Source organism: Lacerta agilis, chromosome 12 (assembly GCF_009819535.1).
Source record: "Lacerta agilis isolate rLacAgi1 chromosome 12, rLacAgi1.pri, whole genome shotgun sequence".
Lineage (NCBI taxonomy): Eukaryota > Metazoa > Chordata > Lepidosauria > Squamata > Lacertidae > Lacerta > Lacerta agilis.
Window position 1 is genome coordinate 8,484,627 of NC_046323.1, and position 21,032 is coordinate 8,505,658.

The following is a 21,032-nucleotide window of genomic DNA, read 5'->3' on the forward strand; positions in this document are numbered from 1 at the left end:
GCGCGGCGATCCCTCAGTGCCCCCGGTGTGCCGCCTCTCCGCCCGCCTCCCTCCCGCGCTGGCCGCCCCTTGGGAGGGGGGTGGGTGAGTGGGGGATGAGGGGCGTGGTGCTGGTGCGGGGCTTTGCGTGCCCTTCCAGCGCTTCAGCTGGGGCTCCGGGAGGCGAGGGTGGCCAGCTTGCAACCCGCCCACCCGCCCGTGGGGGCGGGTTGGGGAGGGGGAGCCCTGTATGCCGACGGGCTTGCGGGGGCGCCCCTGGGGGGCCCGGTGCCCTGGCACACCGTGGCACCAGCCCCTATGGATGAGACGGCCCTGGAGGTGAAGGGAAAGAAGAGCTGTTGTGTATGACTGCTGGGCCCAGAGCATACATACACTCCTGCTCCTTATGCACTATTAATTGTCTTATCTGCAAACTACTTAACCTAGAAGCAACTGCCAAGAGTTTATTGCATATGCCTGTGCAATGCATGCAGATTTACAAACTTTTTTGAATAAGCCTTTATGTGCGTTTTCTCTCTCAAAGTAATTTAAATGTGTGTGTTTTCTCTTAAATACATACTTCCATGTGTGCGCAAGGCAAGAACTGCCAATAATTGCAATGAAACATTCAGAGAAGTGAGAAACTAGGGCATTTCATATAGAAATGTGTAAATATTGAATTCCTCAGTTATCCTGACTTGGATTAGCTGAGCCAGTGACATAGCTGCAGAATGTTCATGGTTACAGAATGTTCATGCACATTTCAAAGGTCAGGGAACCATGTTGTCAGAATGTCTGCAGTCCAGTTTCTCTTAAGTCCTGCAACGAAAGTTGTCAGTTTGGGTTGCATTAGGAACTCACAAAGCTAGGGACAGGAGAGCTTAGTTTATCAGGCTGAAAACTTTGAAGAAGCAGAGAAAATAGGAACAGGGAGCCAGAGGAAAACAGTATGAAGGAAGGAGCAGAGAAGGTAAGAAATTAAGAAATAGGAACTAAGAAACAGGAACTAATGAACTAAGGCAATAAAGGGCTAATAAGTGAAGGGGGTATAGGGGCTAAATTTCAGACATTGATCTGAATAAAGCATCCCATTCTTTGGATGCAGACTTGAAATTTCATGCAGGACAAAACAAGTTTCCATTATTTGCTTCATCCAGTGATTTCTTAGAGAAGCAGGGACACCAAATAATCCAGAATTCCTTCATCTTCATGGGGTGCTTAATTTATTTTAATTCTAGTAGCAAATCAAACAGCAGCTTTCAGTTGCCTCCGCTGAAATTAACAGAACCTGCATCCACCAGAGTTCAGCACACACAACAGAGCGATTGCAAAGCAGCTTGATCATAAAAGGACTGCACTCTAAGATTGCACCATTAGGCATCAGACATTAGTGTGTATTGTGGTATTGTCATTTTAAAAAGGTTGTCTGTGCCTTCTTGTTGCGAGTTGCCTTGGGTACCTATTGAGGTGGAACTGGATAAACATTTTTTAAGAAAAAGGATTAAACGAATGCATTCCTGCCTACCCTGTGATATAAGAAGCAACTCTTTGCATTTTTTGATGCCCATTTTCTACACAACAGATGCTCTTAGCTCATTTATTATGCAAAGTGAATTAATTCAAAGACAGTTTCTCAGCTGTGAAAGGGTAATGATATATATGGAAAAACGTTGCATTGGAAGAACAAAAGTGGAAACCAGATAAGGAACTCATTGTTCAAAAGGAGAGTCCTGTAAAAAGAAAGGGGGGGATGCCACACAGTACATTTAACCTTTCGAGAAGTATTACACATAATAGTTTGCACTACTCCAAAAAGAATAGTCAACAATTTACTTTTTCTACGCTCCAACATTACGGCAGTAATGAGGGGCTAGGAAATACAACATTCCATTCCAGAGGCACGGCACAGCTTTCTTATCAACAAACAACAGTTAGATTGATTTGCTTCGACATATTTCATGTCCTCAGTGTTCTTCCAAGGACAGGCATAATGAGACTCCACATGAGAATGAATGGTAAAATAAATATTTTTTTAAAAAAATGTATTACTCAAATAGAATCAAAGAACAAAGGAAGAAACACCTGGGATGCGATAAAGGAAATGCACTTCAACCGATTCTTAGCGAAGGGGAATAGAAGGAGAACAGTGAGGTGGCACTTACATTCTCATATTGCTGGTCTTGTTGATAATTACAGATTTCCCAGTCTGATCCACATTGTGTTCCATGCCAAAGTAAGCTGCCACTCTGTGCACTAGCATTCGCTGATATGACGACATCTGGGGGAACTTTTTATAATGATTACTGGAACAAAACGTCAACGGGCTCAATATGATGTAGCCTCTGACATGATGGAACAATAGCAGTCCACTTTTTAAAACAACAACCACCAACCACCCATGATCTTTTAAAACATTCGTTAATGGGCAGTTGTCAGATCTGGTATGCCAAGTCTGCAATTTTCATTAGTTTCTTTAACAATAACTCTCCCAGTCATCCATCCCAATATTCTGCATGTGTCAAGTCTGTGTTTAAAATATAAATATGCAAAATGTTTTAAGCTATTGCTTTTTATGAACAAAACAACCTGCGTTATCTTATAGCTTTATTAAAATTGTTGAAGGGAAGAAATTGAATTGTTTATAGTGAGATACTGGATCGTGTTTTGCCCAAACAGGCAGGTAGGTATATTCTGACTAGCATCAAACAAACAATTGCATCAAACAATCTCTTTTTATTTCAAATAGCTTATGCAAACTCCTTTGAAATTAATGGTAACTGTACATGAGAAATAATTTGAGCAGCAGAGCTCAGAAATAACTATTTAGCAGTAATTATTTAGTTGTATCCCGTTCTTCCTCCAAAGGGTTCTGGTGGGTATATGTGAAGTTATCTCCTTTGACTCAGTTTGAACCCTGTGGGGTGAGAATGCCCAAACTTTGCACTGGGACAGAGGAGCATTTTGAACCTTAGTCTCCCAAAAGTCTGTAGGTCTGGAGCAATTGCTGCCTCCTTCTTTAGCTCTGAAAACATAGGACTGTCTGGGGGCATTTGCCAATGAAACCAGCACAACACAATTAAGGATCCATACTAAAGACGTTTACCTAATTCCTTAGGGATGAATAATTACTAAAGACATTCATTTCGTTAAAAGCTTTGTATTTTCATATTGCAATAATATTGCTCAAAACGAAAGTCTATGAGTGCCTGGTACAGACAAGAGTCAGCAAACAAGAAATCAATACTGAAAATTAACTTACCTGTTGTCACTGATAAAATCAATAATTTCCTGCTCCAGTTTTAACAGTATCATTCTATCCCTGTTAAGAAAATAATAAGAAAATCACTACTCAGGGGTTTTTTTTGGTGGTGGGGGCAGAGGACTACAACTACTGAAATAATTTTGATGTCTCTTTGCTCTGTCCCTTTACAACAAACCCAAGTACTTGTTTATGAAGTACTTGTTTACTTTGCGAAGATATTACAGTTCACATCCTGATGGCGGGGGGCTGATAATCCTGTGGCCCTCCAGGAGCTTTCGGGGTACAACCCTGTTATCTCTAACCATTGGCTATAGTGGTGGTGACTGATGGGTTGGGAATCCAGCTTCAGGAGTGTCTCATGGTGGCCACCCATGTTGTAATGCAACCCCTGCTATATTTAGTTTCCCAATACCTCTTCTGCAGGTTCCAGTTACAGGTGGGTAGCCGTGTTGGTCTGCCATAGTCGAAACAAAATAGAAAATTCTTTCCAGTAGCACCTTAGAGACCAACTGAGTTTGTTCTTGGTATGAGCTTTCGTGTGCATGCACACGAAAGCTCATACTAAGAACAAACTCAGTTGGTCTCTAAGGTGCTACTGGAAAGAATTTTCTATTTTGTTTCTTCTGCAGGTGTCCACAGAACAATGCTAATACATTTTCTCCTAATGTGCATAGTCCTTTGCATCCAAGCCCTCATTATTTGATTCTGAAATAATGTATTGCAGCTGGGTGTGTGTGTGTGCTGCTAGTCTATGACCCTCCAAATCACTACTCACATAATCACTGACCACGGACCATGCTGACACCGGTAGGAATTATAGTTCAGTAATATCTAGAGGGATTATCCATGGGGTAATGCTAATGATAATAATAGTGAGGTTTAGATAATTGTCAGAAACTGAGAACTAGAGATTTCTAATCTTTCTTGGATTAGAAATTGCAATCTGCATCAAATTAGAAGCCATCAAAATTATTTATTCATTCATCATTGTGCATTATGATATACTATAAAAATGTATAGTACTATTAATCGCCTTCTCAATCTGGCCCGCGGACGGTCTGGGAATCAGCATGTTTTTACGTGAGTAGAATGTGTCCTTTTATTTAAAATGCATCTCTGGGTTATTTGTGGGGCCTGCCTGGTGTTTTTACATGAGTAGAATGCATGCTTTTATTTAAAATGCATCTTTGGGTTATTTGTGGGGCATAGGAATTCATTTATTATTATTATTATTATTATTATTATTATTATTATTATTATTATTATTATTATTAAAACTATATTCTGGCTCCCCACAAGGTCTGAGGGACGGTAGACCGGCCCACAGCTGAAAAAGGTTGCTGACCCCTGTGTAAGAGTGTCTAAGGTGTAGCAGTTAAGAGACTGAAAATGTTCACAGGACCTTGTCTGCATTGCAGCCCCCAGCCTCACCAAGTGAACAGATTATTATATTCTGTTTCAAGAACTGGTACCAGGCTGAAGCATGATTAACCATTTCAATGGCAAAAAACATATGCTATGCTGAGCCATAGTTCAGTACATGAACTTATTATTCACTTCCCCCACCCCCACAATCCTTATCATCTTGTGTGACCACAAGGAGACTGAAAGCATTCACTTCTTATTTTCAACAAATCACAGTTTGTCATCATGTCCAAAATAGGAAATATTGGGTAGAAATAGTTGTTGCTGTTAGTTTTACCTATGATTTGACCAAACAGGAAACAAATGTTGTAATGAGGGTGGGGTGTGTGGTACATGTGCCCAAGACATTAATGCGATTAATTAATTAATGAGGCGAACCTCCACTTCAGACTCTCCCCTCGTTACTAAGTGAATTTTTAATCAGGTGTTCTGGGTCAAATTACAATGCCCCCACCTGTCCCTCTGAGGTCCGTCTGTTATTTCACTTCCCTTTATTAATAATCTGGGAATCTCTTAGTAACGGGAGTTTTCCTGTCCAGAGGCCGTGGCCGGTTATATCCTCTGCTCAGGGCTTCAGGGGTTAACCTCTCCTTTGCCTACAGTTCGGGGTCTCTCTTTCATTAGATCCCCTCACTATATCAGTTAGCTAAGCCCTCTTAGCAACTCTGTGGCAATACCAGGGTTTCCGCCCGCTAGCCCCTCCTGAGGGAACTCCAAGACACAAACTATCACCCTGCAGGTCAGTTTTGTCCTTTCCCTGAGTTCACCTCCTCAAGAGCCTATATAACTCGCTGGACCAAATGAACAACGATATTTTCTTAGCTCAACAATAAGAGGTCTTATTTCTTACAGAACATAACGGTTTCAGTGATGGTTCATAAGCTTAGTTTCATAACAGTGTAAACTCTTTCTTTCAGCAACATATACACATCTTCAACGTATCCTAATCTAACCTAACCTAAACCTAACCTGGCCCCACACCCTCCTTCTTCCAGTCACCACCTGTAGCCTGTAGCCCTAAACCACAGTTTAGTTTTATGACAAAACACAGACAGCATAAGCCTAGTCAGTATTTCTGCTTATCCTGGGATCTGAAACAAATATTTTAAGCTGGGCTCCTCCTTATTGGGTATCTGTATTCTAAACCTCTCTGCCTGTCCCCACCAGGTCTCTGAATCCTAACTCCACCAAACACACAAGGGTTTGTTTTTTTTACTTGGCTCCCCATATCACTAGCCATTTATGTTCACTGGGCATTAGCCTTACATTGTTGACAATGTGTGATTACATGATCACAGATGGTTGTGATAGATGTTGATTTTGGCTGCCATGACAGTGCCCACATCACATCTTGCAGTACGGCTATGTTTGAGAAACACTGACATAGATGGCTGTGGGTTTTTAGATGCTCTGTTGCATGTCTCGGAAGAGAGGTGTGTGGATGGAAGTGGCTAACTCCCCGAGAAAGGAATTAGAACTATGGGGAAAGGGAAAGCTTATGGAGTACTTATAGGGGTTTGTGCTAAAAATCAATATGCTTTCATGGCAGCATAGGTATTATTTTCCACACCATGACCACTCTAGAACTAACACCATGTTGCTCCCAATTGCTAAGATTTCAAGCCACACACAAAAAAGGCATGCTTACCTGGGATTATTCTTTAATGTGTTAACCAGAAATTCGTGCAAATCTATGCCTGTTGAGTCTGTGTACTCTTGGCTGCAGTCTGAAAAAACATACATTACTAATAGTTTCATTTTTTTAAGGTAGAAAAAAAATTAAAGCCATTGTGTGGAGGAAAGTTTTCTCCTTCTCCAGCTGTCTAAAAGAATACCTAACACATGCAGGCTGTGACTTGCATCAGCAAAAATACCCCACAGAACAGTGGGAGGGTACCTGTCCTTTATGTTCACTGTACCAACAGCTACAAGCAACAAGTACAAGTGGATATTAATTTAAAGTGCTGTGCTTTAGAATAATACAAGGGGTTTATAGATCCACCTAAAGCCTTTCCAACTATTTGAACTGTTAATATTGTGCATGTGTGTATGTGTGAAATACCAGGGAAGTTTTGGACATAATTAGTTTTGTTTGGTCAACCATGAGTGAGATAGAAAATGACAAATCAGAACCACTTTGAGGAGTTGATTGAACACAATGTGGGATTTTTTTCCTGACCATCTTATAAATGTATTCATCTAGAACTGCTGATCTAGAACTGCACTGAATTTCACTCAGAGCAAAATTTCAGTGTGAATGTGGAGGCATCTACTGAAGGAACTGAATTTTGAAGAAAACAGAAGTCTTTTAAAAAGACTAGCACATTTCTCTGAGGGATATTGCACATCCCCAAATACCCGAAGACAGCAGGGTGTTTTTTAACATTCTGTCCAGCTTCAGCCAGACTGATTCATTTTACTCCATTCACCAATGAAGTATACACCCTTTTTGACAATCCATAAAGCACCCATTTATAACATCACATGATGCATTTAAACGTCATTACACTGGCAAAGTGCCTTGCAGATTGCGTTCCAAGCCACTTGTTGCATGGTATCGATAGAATGATATTGGATATGAATAAGAATCTGTATCATGCAACACTGGGAAGCAGCGACGTGTGTGTATGTGCAGATAGCGATGAAATGCACTTTTTTTAAAAAAAATTCACAATGGATTTCTAACATTGTCCATAGAGATGAGAACAAAACTTCATTCAAAAAAAAACCTATTGTAAATAAACTGGGCAAGATTGGATAACCACAAATAAACCAGCCATCTGTTGATAATCTTGCACATTTCATGCGTGACATTTAAAATGCGGCAGGCAATTTAATTGTATACTAACTCATATTTAAGACTTAAGTCAATTTCCGAACAATATATAAAAAGACAAGGGCTCTGTTAGCAACAAGTTTCTGTGCTTCGATCTCACTCAACACATATGGAAGACTCCGCAAGAGCAGTGATAACTCCCCTCCAAAGGGCAACACTGGTTATTTGCAGAGATATAAATATCTGCAGTTGCAAAAGGTCCCACTCTTCCCCTTTCTACTTATTGGGAAGAACTCATTGTAGGCACCTGCCCTTCCACCCAACTGCTATCAATGATCATGGATCCGAGTCAGCATGAAAATATGGACATTGGCTTTAGAGTGTGGTGTGCTGCTAACAACAAATTATATGGCATGTGTTAGCAAAACTGGGTAGCTATTCTTACATCCATTTTCCTGCAGTATTTTAAGTTGGCTCCTTGCAATCACATACAATAATTGTGTACATGCACCACATACAAACATACACTGCATGAAAGCTGCCCCTATATGGTTTGGTTGTGGTTACTTTTTCTCTACAGTGAATTAGGGGAGGAAGCGATTGCCCGAACCCGAGGTCCAACACTGATCTCATTCCAGGGACATTGGGTGGGAGTGGGGGAAAGAGGTGAGTGAACAAGTGTACTGTCCTCCCCAAAGCTGAATAATTAATCCTCCCTCTTAATGCAGTCACTTATTCAAATTTGAGGTTAGCAGTATGTGTGACCCTCCAATCTGAACAGAGACCACTGGCCATATATTACGACCAGCAGATTTCTTCACAGTTCCCTTGCTTTTGCAGTTCCAGGCAGCAAGTCAAACCAGAGTGTTTAATGAAGCCCCCTGGAAGTCTAGCATACATGGATTGGTGTCAGGGGGCTGCCATCGCAAGCGGGCAAGGAGTTGCCAGGGCTTTTTCAGTATCGTCAGCCCCCGCCTCCGCTGCTGAGCAATTCTTCCTCTTCCAGTGAGGAAGGCGGCAGCAGTCCCTCTAGTGAAGAGGGAGAGTTGGGAGCTGGACGTGTTTTTCTTAGCTGCACTGTATATATCTGCACAATAAAGAAACTTAGTTTTAAAAGTTTCTGCGTCAGCCTGGTTACTCATGAGCAGCCACTGAAAACCTTACAGCTCATCCTTCGGCAGAGTCCGGGAATGGCCCCTTCCGGTTCTTTGTCCAGCATAAAAGGCGTGGGATGTGGAACCCCCGCCTCCCTCCCCTGCGCCTTTCCCCCCTGCGCAAGTGGGGAGGTGGAAGAGGTGCCTCTTTTCCAGCCCCTGTCTGGTGCGAGGGCTCTTCTCCCCTGTCAGAGCCCTGACTCCTACTTCCTGCTCCCAACTCTCCCTCTCCACTAGAGGGACTGCTGCCACCTTCCTCACTGGAAGAGGAGGAATTGCTCAGCAACGGAGGCGGGGGCTGACGATACTGAAAAGGCCCTGGCAACTCCTTGCCCACTTGCAATGGCAGCCCCCTGACAATTGGCTTTGCATTTGAGTTTGTGGGTCAGAAACTGTGCAGGCTCGTTAGATAATAGAGACATACTGCATACATTCCACAAACAATGTATAAACAAATACATACACTACAACCCCACAGACGTATACAGAATATCAAATATACAAGCAACAAAACAAGCAAATACATTCTTGCGTTCAAAAACGTCTTCATACATGACTATGATAGATGACTGAATAACGACTTAAATATTTTTGTTCACCTTTTGATAACATTCTTATCTTGGGTTTTTCACTGTTTCTATCTTTCTCTTTGTTTTTATTCTTTTCTTTTTCTTTCTCAGAGTCATCTTTACTAGATTTATCCTCTTCTTGTAGGCTGGGGAAACTTGAAAGCTGCAGTTGTATTGATTCCTGTTGAAAAAAATATAATAATTTAGGGCCAGATTCAGGAAACTTGGCTTCCAAAATGCATTACGAAGTGCATGCTTAGAAAAGCTGAAGCCAAACTGTCTTCTGTGAACTTAATATTAAGGCGGGGAGAGAGAATTGTACTCTTAGGGACAAATTTTCCTTCCCGGTATTTATTTTGCTTCCTGCTACTTATATAGTTTATGTCGTTTATATACCTCAGAGGATTAGGATTTAATTCTGAATATATCCTAATTTATTTGCTTCAGATTAATTATAATTTCCTTGAAGCAGATCCCACTGGACTCAGTGGGAAGCACTTTTAAGTAAAAGTGCCTAAGAAAAAGTACTCAGGAATGAGGGGGTTACAACTAAGATCTTCAGGATCAAAAGCTTAGGCATAAAATACATCCCACTGGAATCAAGGTAATGTCTTTCAAAGTAAATGGACTGATGACTGAGGCACCTAAAACCTCTTAATTTATTTCTGTTTAAAATTGAAATAAGGAAATTGGTGACACCTAGTTAGAATTAAGAAGTTAGAACTTGCTGCTGGTCAAGTGCTGCAGTTAAGTCTGCATATTAGATTACAAATAACTCAAATGTCCACTCCTCCTATAAATATATGTATCACTGATGGGGTCCCAATAACGTTAACATTAATCTTGTATTGCTAGATCCATCAACTAGCACATTGAAATATATCTGAATGAGTTCTATCCAATGCCAGTCCTACTTAGAGCAGACCCATTGAAATGGACCTAGGTTAGTCATATTCATTAATTTCAATGGGTCTACTTTGAGTAGGACCAGCATTGAATATAAGTGTAGTTCTTAGGGAATATGTTATAAAATTTTGAACAGTGGGGGGAGGTTAACTGTTTATGAACTCAATACAGTAGACAATTATGTACATAATCGTCGTTGAAATCACTGGAGTGGACATAACTTTATGTTAACTTAGGTTCCGTGATTCTGAAGGTATTGCGAATTGAACTGAAGATTATTGGGGAGAAATACACAAGTGAAAATGCATGGTTTATAGTTAGTAGCTCTGTCTGAATTTGCGGTAAGCTCCCTGCAAGTAATCTGGCAAGCTGATAAAAGTGCAATTGTGTTGTTCAATTAAGGGAAACAATTAGAATTGCTTCTGCTATGTACACTCTATTATCCTGGAGTCAAAATGATAGTTATAGTGCACTTGCATTTTTACAGGGGATGGAAAGGAAGACAGACTTTACATACAGTCTAAAACAGACATGTAGGCATACAGCAAATATACTTTGTGCCATACATATAACATACCATTTCTACATATTCATTGCATTTGAAATAAACACACACAGAAGTGCTGCAGAGTCGTGAAAACAATATATTGTTTGTTTCTTATATTCACTTTTTATTGATTTTTTTTTACTCAATAGTAAAATTACAACGTTGATAAGTACATTCATACAGGAAAAGTTTAGCGAACAACAGGAGATGTTCAGTTTGCAATAATACACTGATAAACCAATATCATAACATTAGAGGCAACATTCCTTTAAAGTAAGGACAAAGTGTGCGATCAGATAAGCTTTCATGATCAAGTAATACAGGTAACAAGATTTTTTTTTCCTACACAGGAAAATCAAGGCAAATTTTTTAAATATAATACAAACATTAGGTTTGTAGTACAATCTGTAGTACTGGCAATGTACCATACATTCTCTGGTAATTTAGACCCTGTGCTTTGTAAACAGTTAAAATAAACTAACAGAGAGAAAAAAAATCCAAATTAACTTAGAGAAAAAGAGAAAGAAAAACAATTTCCATTGGCCCAACCTTTCCAGTATCCTTCAATCAGCTCACAAAGGAGAGCACACCTCTGACTTTCCTAGTGCAATGGTAACCATTATAAAGTTTTAAATCAAGTATACTTCCCATCTAATTATAAAAAGCCAATAATCCTTAAAGAGGAGACTTTGGTGGCAGAAAGTATTTTAATCCCTGCATTCTTTACATTATACTCAAATCGTTCTCCCTAGTACTGGACGAAACAGTGGCAGGAACCAGAAGAAATGTGAATCCCAGCCTTGTTCTGCTTTGCTTTGTGGGCAGTTTAGGCTGAAATCCTAAATATACACTTAACCTAGAAGTGACATCGAACTCAATGGGATTTAGTTTTGAGTAGGCATGCATAGGATTGCACCATTGGAAGAGGTATCTAGTCTTTACCTCCAAACCTGCTAGCCTCTGAAGTGTATAAAATTCCTTTTCCCTTTTTTTTTTGCAGAGTACATCAGTAACTACCATGCAACATTGAATATACTGCAATATTATATTCTCCTCCTTTCAGTTTCCATTTAAAACGATAGAAAACACAAATTAAATGCAGAACAAAAGCCATACATTTCTTATATGCAAGTTGAGTCAATGTGTCATAGTATTGTTTCTTCCCCCTCTCAAAATATTTACCCACAACTCATAAAATAATCTATCTAGTGTCCTACTGCATAAACTGTCATTGTAGAGCAGCGAGAAAGTACAAAAACCCCACAGCGCAATAAGATATGGGGTGGTGGGTTTTTTGGTCTTTCAAAAAAATAAAACTCTCCGTAGTAAAGAGTCCAAAGAGGAGAGTTTGATTTGTTTCATTTCAAGTTAGTAGCGGAAAGTCTTAGAAAGTACACTTAAATGTGAGAATTATTTTGTGCTAACAAGAGTTCATCTTTCGTTTTCTGTCTCCTCTCCCTCTCTATGGCTGATCTCATTCTTCAAATAATGTCTGAGTCTTCAAGTAAGAAATACTGGCAAGAAGCTTACTTTTTTGGTTTATGTTCTTGATAAATTTGCTTTTATAAGCAGACAATGTAAGCTTTTCTTTGTTTTTCGTTCCTTTTTTGCGATAAGTGTAGAAGAAAGGTTTTGCAAAATTCTAAAGTCTCTTAGATCAAATTTTCCTGATTTGATCCATATATTTATTTCTTTGGAATAAATGGTATACAACACCAATACAGACTAAATCAAACACATGCTTTGCAGTTGGAAAACTGGCACCAAGAATCAGAAGAATGAACCATATGGAATACAATGCACTGTATTTTAGATCATTCTGACTTAAAAGTGTCAAGAATTTGGATGTTACTGTGAAATAGGTTCCGGGGAACTGATACATGGACCTTGCATGACTTAGATGCCAGAGTGAACTCAGTACTATGTCTGGTGTAGTCTTACAAGAGATAGCCTTAGAGAAAATAACAATTCTATCTTTTTTTTGAATTTTTTAAAAAATAATTAATCTGAATTCTTTTGAATTCTTTTCCATTTGTTGAAATTTTCAGGGGGTCTGGAAAAGAGAGAGAGCAAATAACACCCTGTGACATACTGTAGAGCTACTCATTTATTTCAAAATAAGTACACGCTAAAAACCAGACAACTTCTAAAATAATAATTATAAAGTATGCTCTTGTGAAAGGTGATTTTGGTTTCCCAAAATCAATAAATGCAGTTAAAGCCCAAATATGCCATCATGCACATGAAAAGTTAACCATGCAGTTAATGGCTTGGTCTTAGATACCTGGTTGTCATTCTCTGTTTCCAGACGAGGGGATGATTCTTCGCAGACAGCGAGACTTCGGACCAGTTTACCCTTCCCTCCTGACTGAAATAGAGAAGAATAAGGAAATCACTTTTGAATACCAGTGTGTGTGTGTGTGTGTGTGTGTGTGTACTAGTCTTCCTCACTGTGTTTCAAAAAATAAAAAAGTAAAGAGATAGACCTCAAAGTAGGGAAAAATATTGTTTCACTGACATGGGGTTCTGTGTTGCTGGGATGGCACGAGGTAGAACACAGATATAGTGACGGTTGCAAATAATGTAATCCCTATGCAGAATTTAATATAAAATGGAAGTTCCCACCAAAATGCAGGTGTTCAAATGAAAAAGGATCTTAAGCATTTACACTGTATAAAGTAAATAGCTAATAACTCAAGGAAGTCCACTAACCTTATTGTAACTAACTATTGCACGAATGAAAAAAAAATAGGAATACGCTTTCATAATATATACATGCACCTTTCCATCCCCAGCTAGTTTATCGTGGCTCTGAGAAAGTAGTCAAAATCTCTACCTTGAATCTCTTTTTCTGCTGGTTCTGGTTAGCACCTCGTTTCTGCAAACAGCAAGTGACAAATTATGCATGTCTATGGGTGGAGAATACGCATTACAGGGATAGCAGCAAGTTCATTAAATCATTCATGAAGTACCAGTTTCATGTGGTGATTGTCAGATAACTTGGTAACTTGTGGACCTTAGAATGACTCCCTAAGGAGCCTTAGCATCAATATCACTGGTGGTAACCAGCCAAAATCATTTCCATTTTTATACGCACATAAAAGCATTATTTTTACAACATAAGACTAAAGAAACCCTCTGAAACCCCTTTGTTTTCATCTCTCCTTGAAAATTCAAAGCAGTGTGGCATTTTATTGTTGTTGTTTTTTTAAAAAAAATATTTCTTTTCATAGCAATCTGAAGCCAGAGACAATAGGCACTGCAAAAGTTCTATCTATACACAGTGGTGCTGATAACTTTTCTTCTCCTCCTTTCCACTTTCATAAGTGTTTCCCAATGGGTTCTTACAATATAAGCAGTTTCCTCTTTTTTGCATAGCTAGGAACTGATCTGATATGCATTTATTTGTGTTCATCCAACGCAACAATTTTAGTGATGAATTCAGTGTACAGAAAAATACAGATTTTCCAGAACTGAAACGGAAAATCTAAGACATGCAATACCTACTCAAAATGGGTGTGGAGAAGATCTTTAAAAATTAAAGAATGACAAAATTGCTTTTTAAAAGTCCAGTAGTTTAACAGAAAAGTCACTTTTTGTTCTTACCTGGTCTGATTTGCCATTTTCATCTTTTTCATCTACCTCTGAGTTATGGATGCAATTCTCTTGTAGGGAGATGGCTGAGTCTTGCTCGTTTCCAGCGTCTTCTGTTTTACCTTGCTCAGACATTCTCCCAGGTAGAAATTAATAGAACAAGATTTGATGACCTGAAAGGTCAAGACATTAAAAAACAAAATAGTAGGTGATATTTGCCATCTGATTCCCATGAGAGATATTTTTATTTCCTCCATGATGAACTAACAAAGCACAGCAAGAAACTCAAGAATTAGGGCAATGCAATTCAGCAGACGGCAATGGACTGAAGTATTCTAGGTGAACGTTGAATTGTGTAAAAGCTAAGAAGTAGAACAGCTTGCTTTCAAGTACTCATTGTGGCAGAAAATACGGACGTGAAATTCCTCCCCCTACCCTTTTTGTCCCACAGCTAGGGATGTGGGATGGAAATGAATTCTTTTACCACGTAGGTGATGGACCAAATAAACGATAACCTATTCGTGCTTTTCTGTTGGGGAGGCGTCAAGCAGACCAGACCTTCCGCTAGACTGTCAATCGCTTTTTGGAAAATTTTAAAAAAAAACTTATCCACACCTCTACCAGTCAGTCATTTCCCCCTGTGTACACACAACAAGGTTATAAGCACTCCCCACAAGAAAGGGAGAAATTAAGCCCTGGATGAAGAGGAACTCAACATAAACATTAATTCTAAATTTGGCAATAAAACCCTCATTGTCACCATTTCAAGCCATCAAATTGACAGCTCCATTATAAAAACCATGAGCCTCCTCCAAACCCCATGTCACTCTCCAGCACAGTTAAAAATCCTCCTAGAAGCCCTTGGCAGGGAAGCTCTGATGAAGATATCTTAACTGCGTTCGTCTCAGCTCACATTTGTGTGCTGCAAAGGCGCTCAATACGGCTTTTCAAAGTTAAACCCTATTATTATTTTCCCTCTTCCTCCCCATGAAAAACCCCTCAGCTCCGAACACCTCCGCTACTGATCAGTTGTCAGATGTATCTCATGAATAATTTAGCACTTTTTGTTCTTCTCTTACCCCCCCCCCAAATGCCTTTTTATTTTACTTTTTGGAAAGAGAAATCTTAAGAAGAAAATTAAGTGTGGTAGAGAAGAGGGAGTTATTTCGAAACAGGTTTCAGTATTTGCCCTTCTCACAATTTAATAACGGTTATTAGATAAACCGAGTCTTCATATTGTTTCTTTCACAGGTTTGCAATTAACACTGAATAGATCTTTGTAATGCTGCCTCTCTTTGTTTATTTCAAAAGGAAAATACAATGTGCGTTGAGGGTTGTTGTTTTTTTAAATAAAGAAAATCCGAAAACTGGGTATACATTTATCCTGGCTGCATTTACTTTGTCAAGTTTAACAGAAAGATCACAAAGGGTCTTGTTCCATAATTAAATTTTCAAGGGGAACATGATTTGTGAAAAGAATTGGGGCTTTGAACAATGAATGTTTTTTTTTCACACACACACACACACACAAACCAAAACTTACAAGATAAATATATGTGAACACTGGGGCAAAAGTTGCATGATTTAGAGAGGAGGTTGGTAACAATCAAACAAACCCATTCTTTATCTAAGCTATTGTGTTATACTGTCATGTTATTACATTTTCTTTTCTCAGAACACACACACACACTTTCCCCTACAGCTGCTCCGTTTAATTTGCAGAGCATTCATATCTGAAATTAAGCCATTCATTCTCATAAATTCAAATACAACACCATATGTTACCTGAATCATAACCATTATCCCTGTTGCTTGGTATGTACTCCAGAGGTGCAACATGCTCACAGACCTGGTGTGGGTTATGGGCATGGCACAAATCCACAGAAATTATACCTCCTTCTGCCAACGGGTACCTAACAAAAAGAAGCTGTTTACCTTCAGTGCTGTGTTAATTCTTGATGCTTTTCTATCAGTTGCTGATGCTGCTCCTCACTGGTTAAATCCACACAAGTGATCAATGACAATGTGAGTCCCATGACCCCATTTAACAGTTCAGAGTGCCAATCTCCATGCTGTTCCTTTAAAGAGTTTGACAGATCATCGTCATCAACCTGGTGGGGAGGGGGAGGGAAGACAAAAAGTAAATACCAATAATAATAGATATAATCATGGTAGGGTTAAAAGATAAAATAGAGACCAGATTTCTAACACTAATGACCAGCTTCAAGCAAATCAGTTTCACAGCTTGATCCAGCTCCACCTGTCTCAAAAAACTGTGTGCTTCTCCTCTAATGAAGGCTAGAGCCGGCTGTTCAAGTCATAACAGCTCCTACGCACGGAGCTAAAATTAACAATTGCATATTATGTGCCGAAGATTACTCACTTCAGTTTTAACCTTTTTAGTGAATTCTAGCACTTTGCATTTAAAAAAGGCTCATCTTTGCCTCAGTGGAAACCAATATTGCCACTAAAGAAAAAATAATAATGTCTCTGCTGTAACTAAAGCTTCAATTTTCAGAATTAATACTATTCCTTTGCTTTTCTTTCCTAAAGTGACCTCAGCAGCAGGTATAAATGAGCCGATTGTAATAAGATAGAGCCATTAAAAATGGCTAAGAGAGAGTTAACAATTCTGAGCAATGGAAATTAGGGGGAAAGTCAGAATAACGTGGGATGTGAAGGGGGGGAGAGAGATTGCTTAGGGAGAGAGACAGAAGGCACAGTTGCTTCAAAAAATGCATTACGCTATGTTTATACCGAATGTTGCTACCAAATGGGCATTTGGTTAAAAAGAAAAGTGAGAGGTTAACAGGAAAATAGAAACATTTACAAAGTACTTAAATATCATGGGCTGCCTTTTCAAGAGCTGGATTTGGCAACTGACTGAAAATCTGACAGCCCAACCACTTAAACCTTCATTAAATCTTTAGGAAAGGAGATGTCACCAGCCAGGAAATACACAGCACAGCAGTTTCTAGAGCAGGATTAAATCGTGAACAGTGGCAACAACTGTAAAATGGACCAGTTCTGTTGTCCAAATGAAGCACAAACAATTATTTCAATAACTGTTACAAAGAAGAGTTTTTATTTCCCCCCAATCCATATTCTAATTATATAATAAAAAAAAATAATTCCATATTCTAATCTCTTATTATGCTGAGAGCTGCTCAGACAAATTGCCATGAAGTAAATGCGTTACTCTCACCTCTTCTGTTTTATATGCAACAACAGTAAATGTTATCTACTCCCTCCTCGGCTGAGACTTATTAGTAGCAACACAGTAATTGTCCTTGGAGGTGGGGGAAAACTTAATGCAGTTGCTGTTGAAGCAATGGAGTGGCCGCAGCACCTTGAGAACAAACCAATTACAGATTAACTCATCACTGCTTATCCTTTCTCGCTAAAAAAAACCCAACAAAAACCCTACCAAGTAGTAAGAAAATGAACTGGAAACATTCTAAGCTCCAAAGAAAACAAAATAAAATCCGCATTGTGCTTCCCTGATTTTATGACATGGGGAGAGAAAAATAATTGCGAAAAGCACAATCCATCAAAAGACTTCCATGCTGGACCAGAATCAGGAGTGTTTGTTCAAGAGCCGTTTAATAAACCAATCCAAGATTCAAAGCTCTTTGCAAAAGTGCTAGTGCCTCCTTATAAACTCACAAAGACATTACAAGCTGTTGATTGTTTGCTGCTGATGGCGCCAAATAAAACTAGCCTGCTTTGCTTGAAAGAAGTAATAAAACGTTAGGACTGAATGAGTGTTGAGCCATTAATTGGACTGCAAACCCACAGTACACTGCCTTATAACAAGAAAGACACATTGACTTGTTCAAAAGCATATAAAATATTGGAGAAGAAGCAAACATTCTATTTTGGCATTCCACAGATCCATGTCAGTGGAAACATGTGGAAGTGGTGCATCAGGTAAAAATATTACTAAGTCTGGATACCTGTACATGTTTTGTTTTGTCTTTTAAAGATAAGACTTCATTAAGATTTTCAGGGCCCACTTTTCAAAATACAATGAACCCTGTTACCTAAAACAACGACGATACACATGTATTTCATGATGGGGAAACATGCACTGCTGTTATGAACTGCATTTCAACCTGCATTTAAATGCTTTGATTATGAAGAAACAGATTCCTCAATGAGTTTTCAAAATATACACTGTTTCATGTGAAAATAGCATGTTATTTCCACTGTGGCTATCTTTTCCCAATTCTCACTGGAGAGAAAACATATAATGAGTATCATGTCTAAGAATCATATATGAAACATACATTCAGAAATTGCTTGTAAAATCTGTTTTAAGTGAACTAGCTTTTTGACCATCCAGAAACTCAAAGCTTAATCTTATGGCCTTTCCATATGGTTAGGTTATCAAGCAGCAAGTACATAGTTATTTCCCGTTTTGTAAGGATCAATATGCCATCCTTCAACACTTCAGTTTTCATGATATCCTATCCCTAGTGCTGCAGTGTGTCACTTTCTCTGGCTAACAATTTGCTTCTACTTGTGCCCCAGGAGCTACAGGTGGGATGGGCTCAAACATCTCATGAGTTTCGGTACTTCCAATCACAACCAACCATGTAAGAATGATCAAATCCATCTTGACCTGGGAGTAAGTCCCACTGTGCTTACTCCCAAGTGGTGCTTACAAACATCAGATTGTACCTCAGTTGGAACTAAACTCTGTTAAAATCAATAGGGCTTGCTTCTAAATAACAAATTTAAGATTAGGATATTAAATTGCGATTTTACAAACTGCATAAGCAGGCATGCCTGCCCCAAAAATCAGTTTAAGTGCCATTGAATTCTGTTGGTCTGGAGTAGATACAACTTTGAAGGCAATTCACACAGGCATATTTTAAAAATGTGGTAAAGTTATTTATGGCTTACTTTTCAGAGAATTTTGCCATAGTGATTTGGTTTTGTGAATCTGGGTTAATGTCCAGTTATTTGCAACCTACCAACCCCCCCCCCCTTTAAAACTCAGATCTAATCTACCGGTATCTTCCAAAACCACAGCATTACACCCATCTGCCTTTGTACCTCATTGAATAGAGTTTCAATGGGTTTCAACTCATCATCATCACCATCATCATCAATTCGTTGTTGCTTCTTCTTGATCCCCCTTCACCACAGTGCACCAGGGTGAGATACAACAATATAAAAATAAAATATTCATATGTTAAAATAATATAAATAATCTCCACATTTATTTTAACAATCCTGATTTTCCCAGCACTAAGCTCATTAGGGTATAAATCACTGATTCAAATCACCATGCAAAAAGGCCAATTTAAATAATTGATTTAAATAAATAAAAAATCCATTTATTATTTAGATTCTTACTAAATAAAAGTGCAGACTAATTGCTTGCTATAAACCTAAAACACATTTATTTAAAGCTTAAAAGAGCATTTATACAGCTTCAGAAAGCACACTACAAATTGGCTAAATACTTATCATTATGTTTACTAATTTTGAAATAAATATATACAAAATAATGCTTAGTTTTAAAGCAATCCTTCAAACTCCTGCTGAAGGCTGGCTGAGGGGAGCCAGAATGAGGCACATCTGCACCTCCATTGGTGGGGAAGTACTCTGCCAATAGTACAACCCATTCACCCCAATGGCCACAGGTAGACCCACAGAAAGCTTGATAGGCACAGGTCTACTTCTAGTGGTTTTCCTACAGGTGAAACAGACCACAACATTCCAATGGGTCTATCTATCTGGGGTGGCCTTGAATCCAAAATTTCCTTGATAACCTCCACCATCTTCTGCCCTGGCCACCGCAAACTTGAGAAGTGGTAAATCACCCACAGATTGGGAATGTGCCACAATCCTTTACCCTCTTTCCTAGGAGTACACCTTGTTGAGTTCAATGGGGCTTACATTTGAGTAGACATGCATAGAATTGTGCTAGTAATGCTAATGATCATGTCAAGCTCCATTAGAATTATCCACATTCATGCCATGTATAAAGGAAATAATAATAATTGACTTTTTTAATTAAATAATGTTTTTGTCATACAACTGCCCTGTCTTGCCTTACCTAAAAAAAAGAAAGAAAGGTAAATTATCTGAACTAGGGTACTAGACATTAATGGGAAGACTACTTGTCTCCATGAGATGGAACATAATTGTGTTGTCTAAGTTCAGGTAGTTCAGGGTGACAGCTGTAGGGACTTCCCCCCATAAGCAAATAATAGTAATAATTTAATATTTTATTATTTATACCCAGCCCATCTGGCTGTGTTTCCCTAGCCACTCTGGGTGGCTTAAACTGAACAAATGAACTACAATTGTACCTTGGAAGTCAAATGGAATCTGTTCCGGAAGTCGGTTTGACTTCCAAAACATTCGACTTCTAAGGTGCGGCTTCTGATTGGCAGCAGGATCATCCTGCAGCCAATCAGAAGCCACTGAAGCAGCACCAGATGTTCGGCTTCTGAAAATCATTCAAAAACCAAACAATCACTTCCGGTTTCCGATGGTTCAGGAGCCGAAATGTTCGAGTTTACAGGCGTTCAGCTTCCGAGGTTCCACTGCATTGTGCAATATGATGATTTATAAATATATTTTCCCCACAGTTCTTTCTTTAAAAAAGAAAAGTCCACCATAAGATAGGGCTGCCATAAGTCCGGGAATTCTCAGACACATCCTCTTCTGGGGGGGTGGGGTGTCCTACATGCCCATTCAGGGGGAATTTAACATTTTAAAGCAAATGTCCAGGAAAGACAGTGGCACTTAGCCCCCTTCCAGGTGCAATGTGTGCAGGGCAGCTGTGCCCAGTGGTGCAGGG

General features: G+C 39.1%; 1 protein-coding gene across 14 annotated transcripts in view; it reads right to left on the reverse strand.

Annotated features, from left to right (window-relative positions):
- Nucleotides 1–21,032, reverse strand: part of ARPP21 (cAMP regulated phosphoprotein 21) — a 160,868-nt gene that overhangs the window by 98,454 nt on the left and 41,382 nt on the right. For 8 of the 14 annotated variants that reach the window (XM_033165972.1, XM_033165980.1, XM_033165981.1 and 5 more), the window contains exons 2-9: nucleotides 16,148–16,323; nucleotides 14,225–14,385; nucleotides 13,455–13,496; nucleotides 12,903–12,986; nucleotides 9,196–9,346; nucleotides 6,315–6,393; nucleotides 3,239–3,298; nucleotides 2,142–2,282 (exon numbers count right to left, since the gene is read on the reverse strand). In XM_033165972.1, coding sequence (XP_033021863.1) covers nucleotides 2,142–2,282; nucleotides 3,239–3,298; nucleotides 6,315–6,393; nucleotides 9,196–9,346; nucleotides 12,903–12,986; nucleotides 13,455–13,496; nucleotides 14,225–14,347 — 680 coding nt within the window. In that variant the 5' untranslated portion in view covers nucleotides 14,348–14,385; nucleotides 16,148–16,323. Of the gene's footprint in view, nucleotides 1–2,141; nucleotides 2,283–3,238; nucleotides 3,299–6,314; nucleotides 6,394–9,195; nucleotides 9,347–12,902; nucleotides 12,987–13,454; nucleotides 13,497–14,224; nucleotides 14,386–14,696; nucleotides 14,807–16,147; nucleotides 16,324–16,409; nucleotides 16,530–16,595; nucleotides 16,617–21,032 lie in introns of those variants that run through there. The other 6 variants (XM_033165974.1, XM_033165969.1, XM_033165970.1 and 3 more) reach the window with 6 other exon arrangements.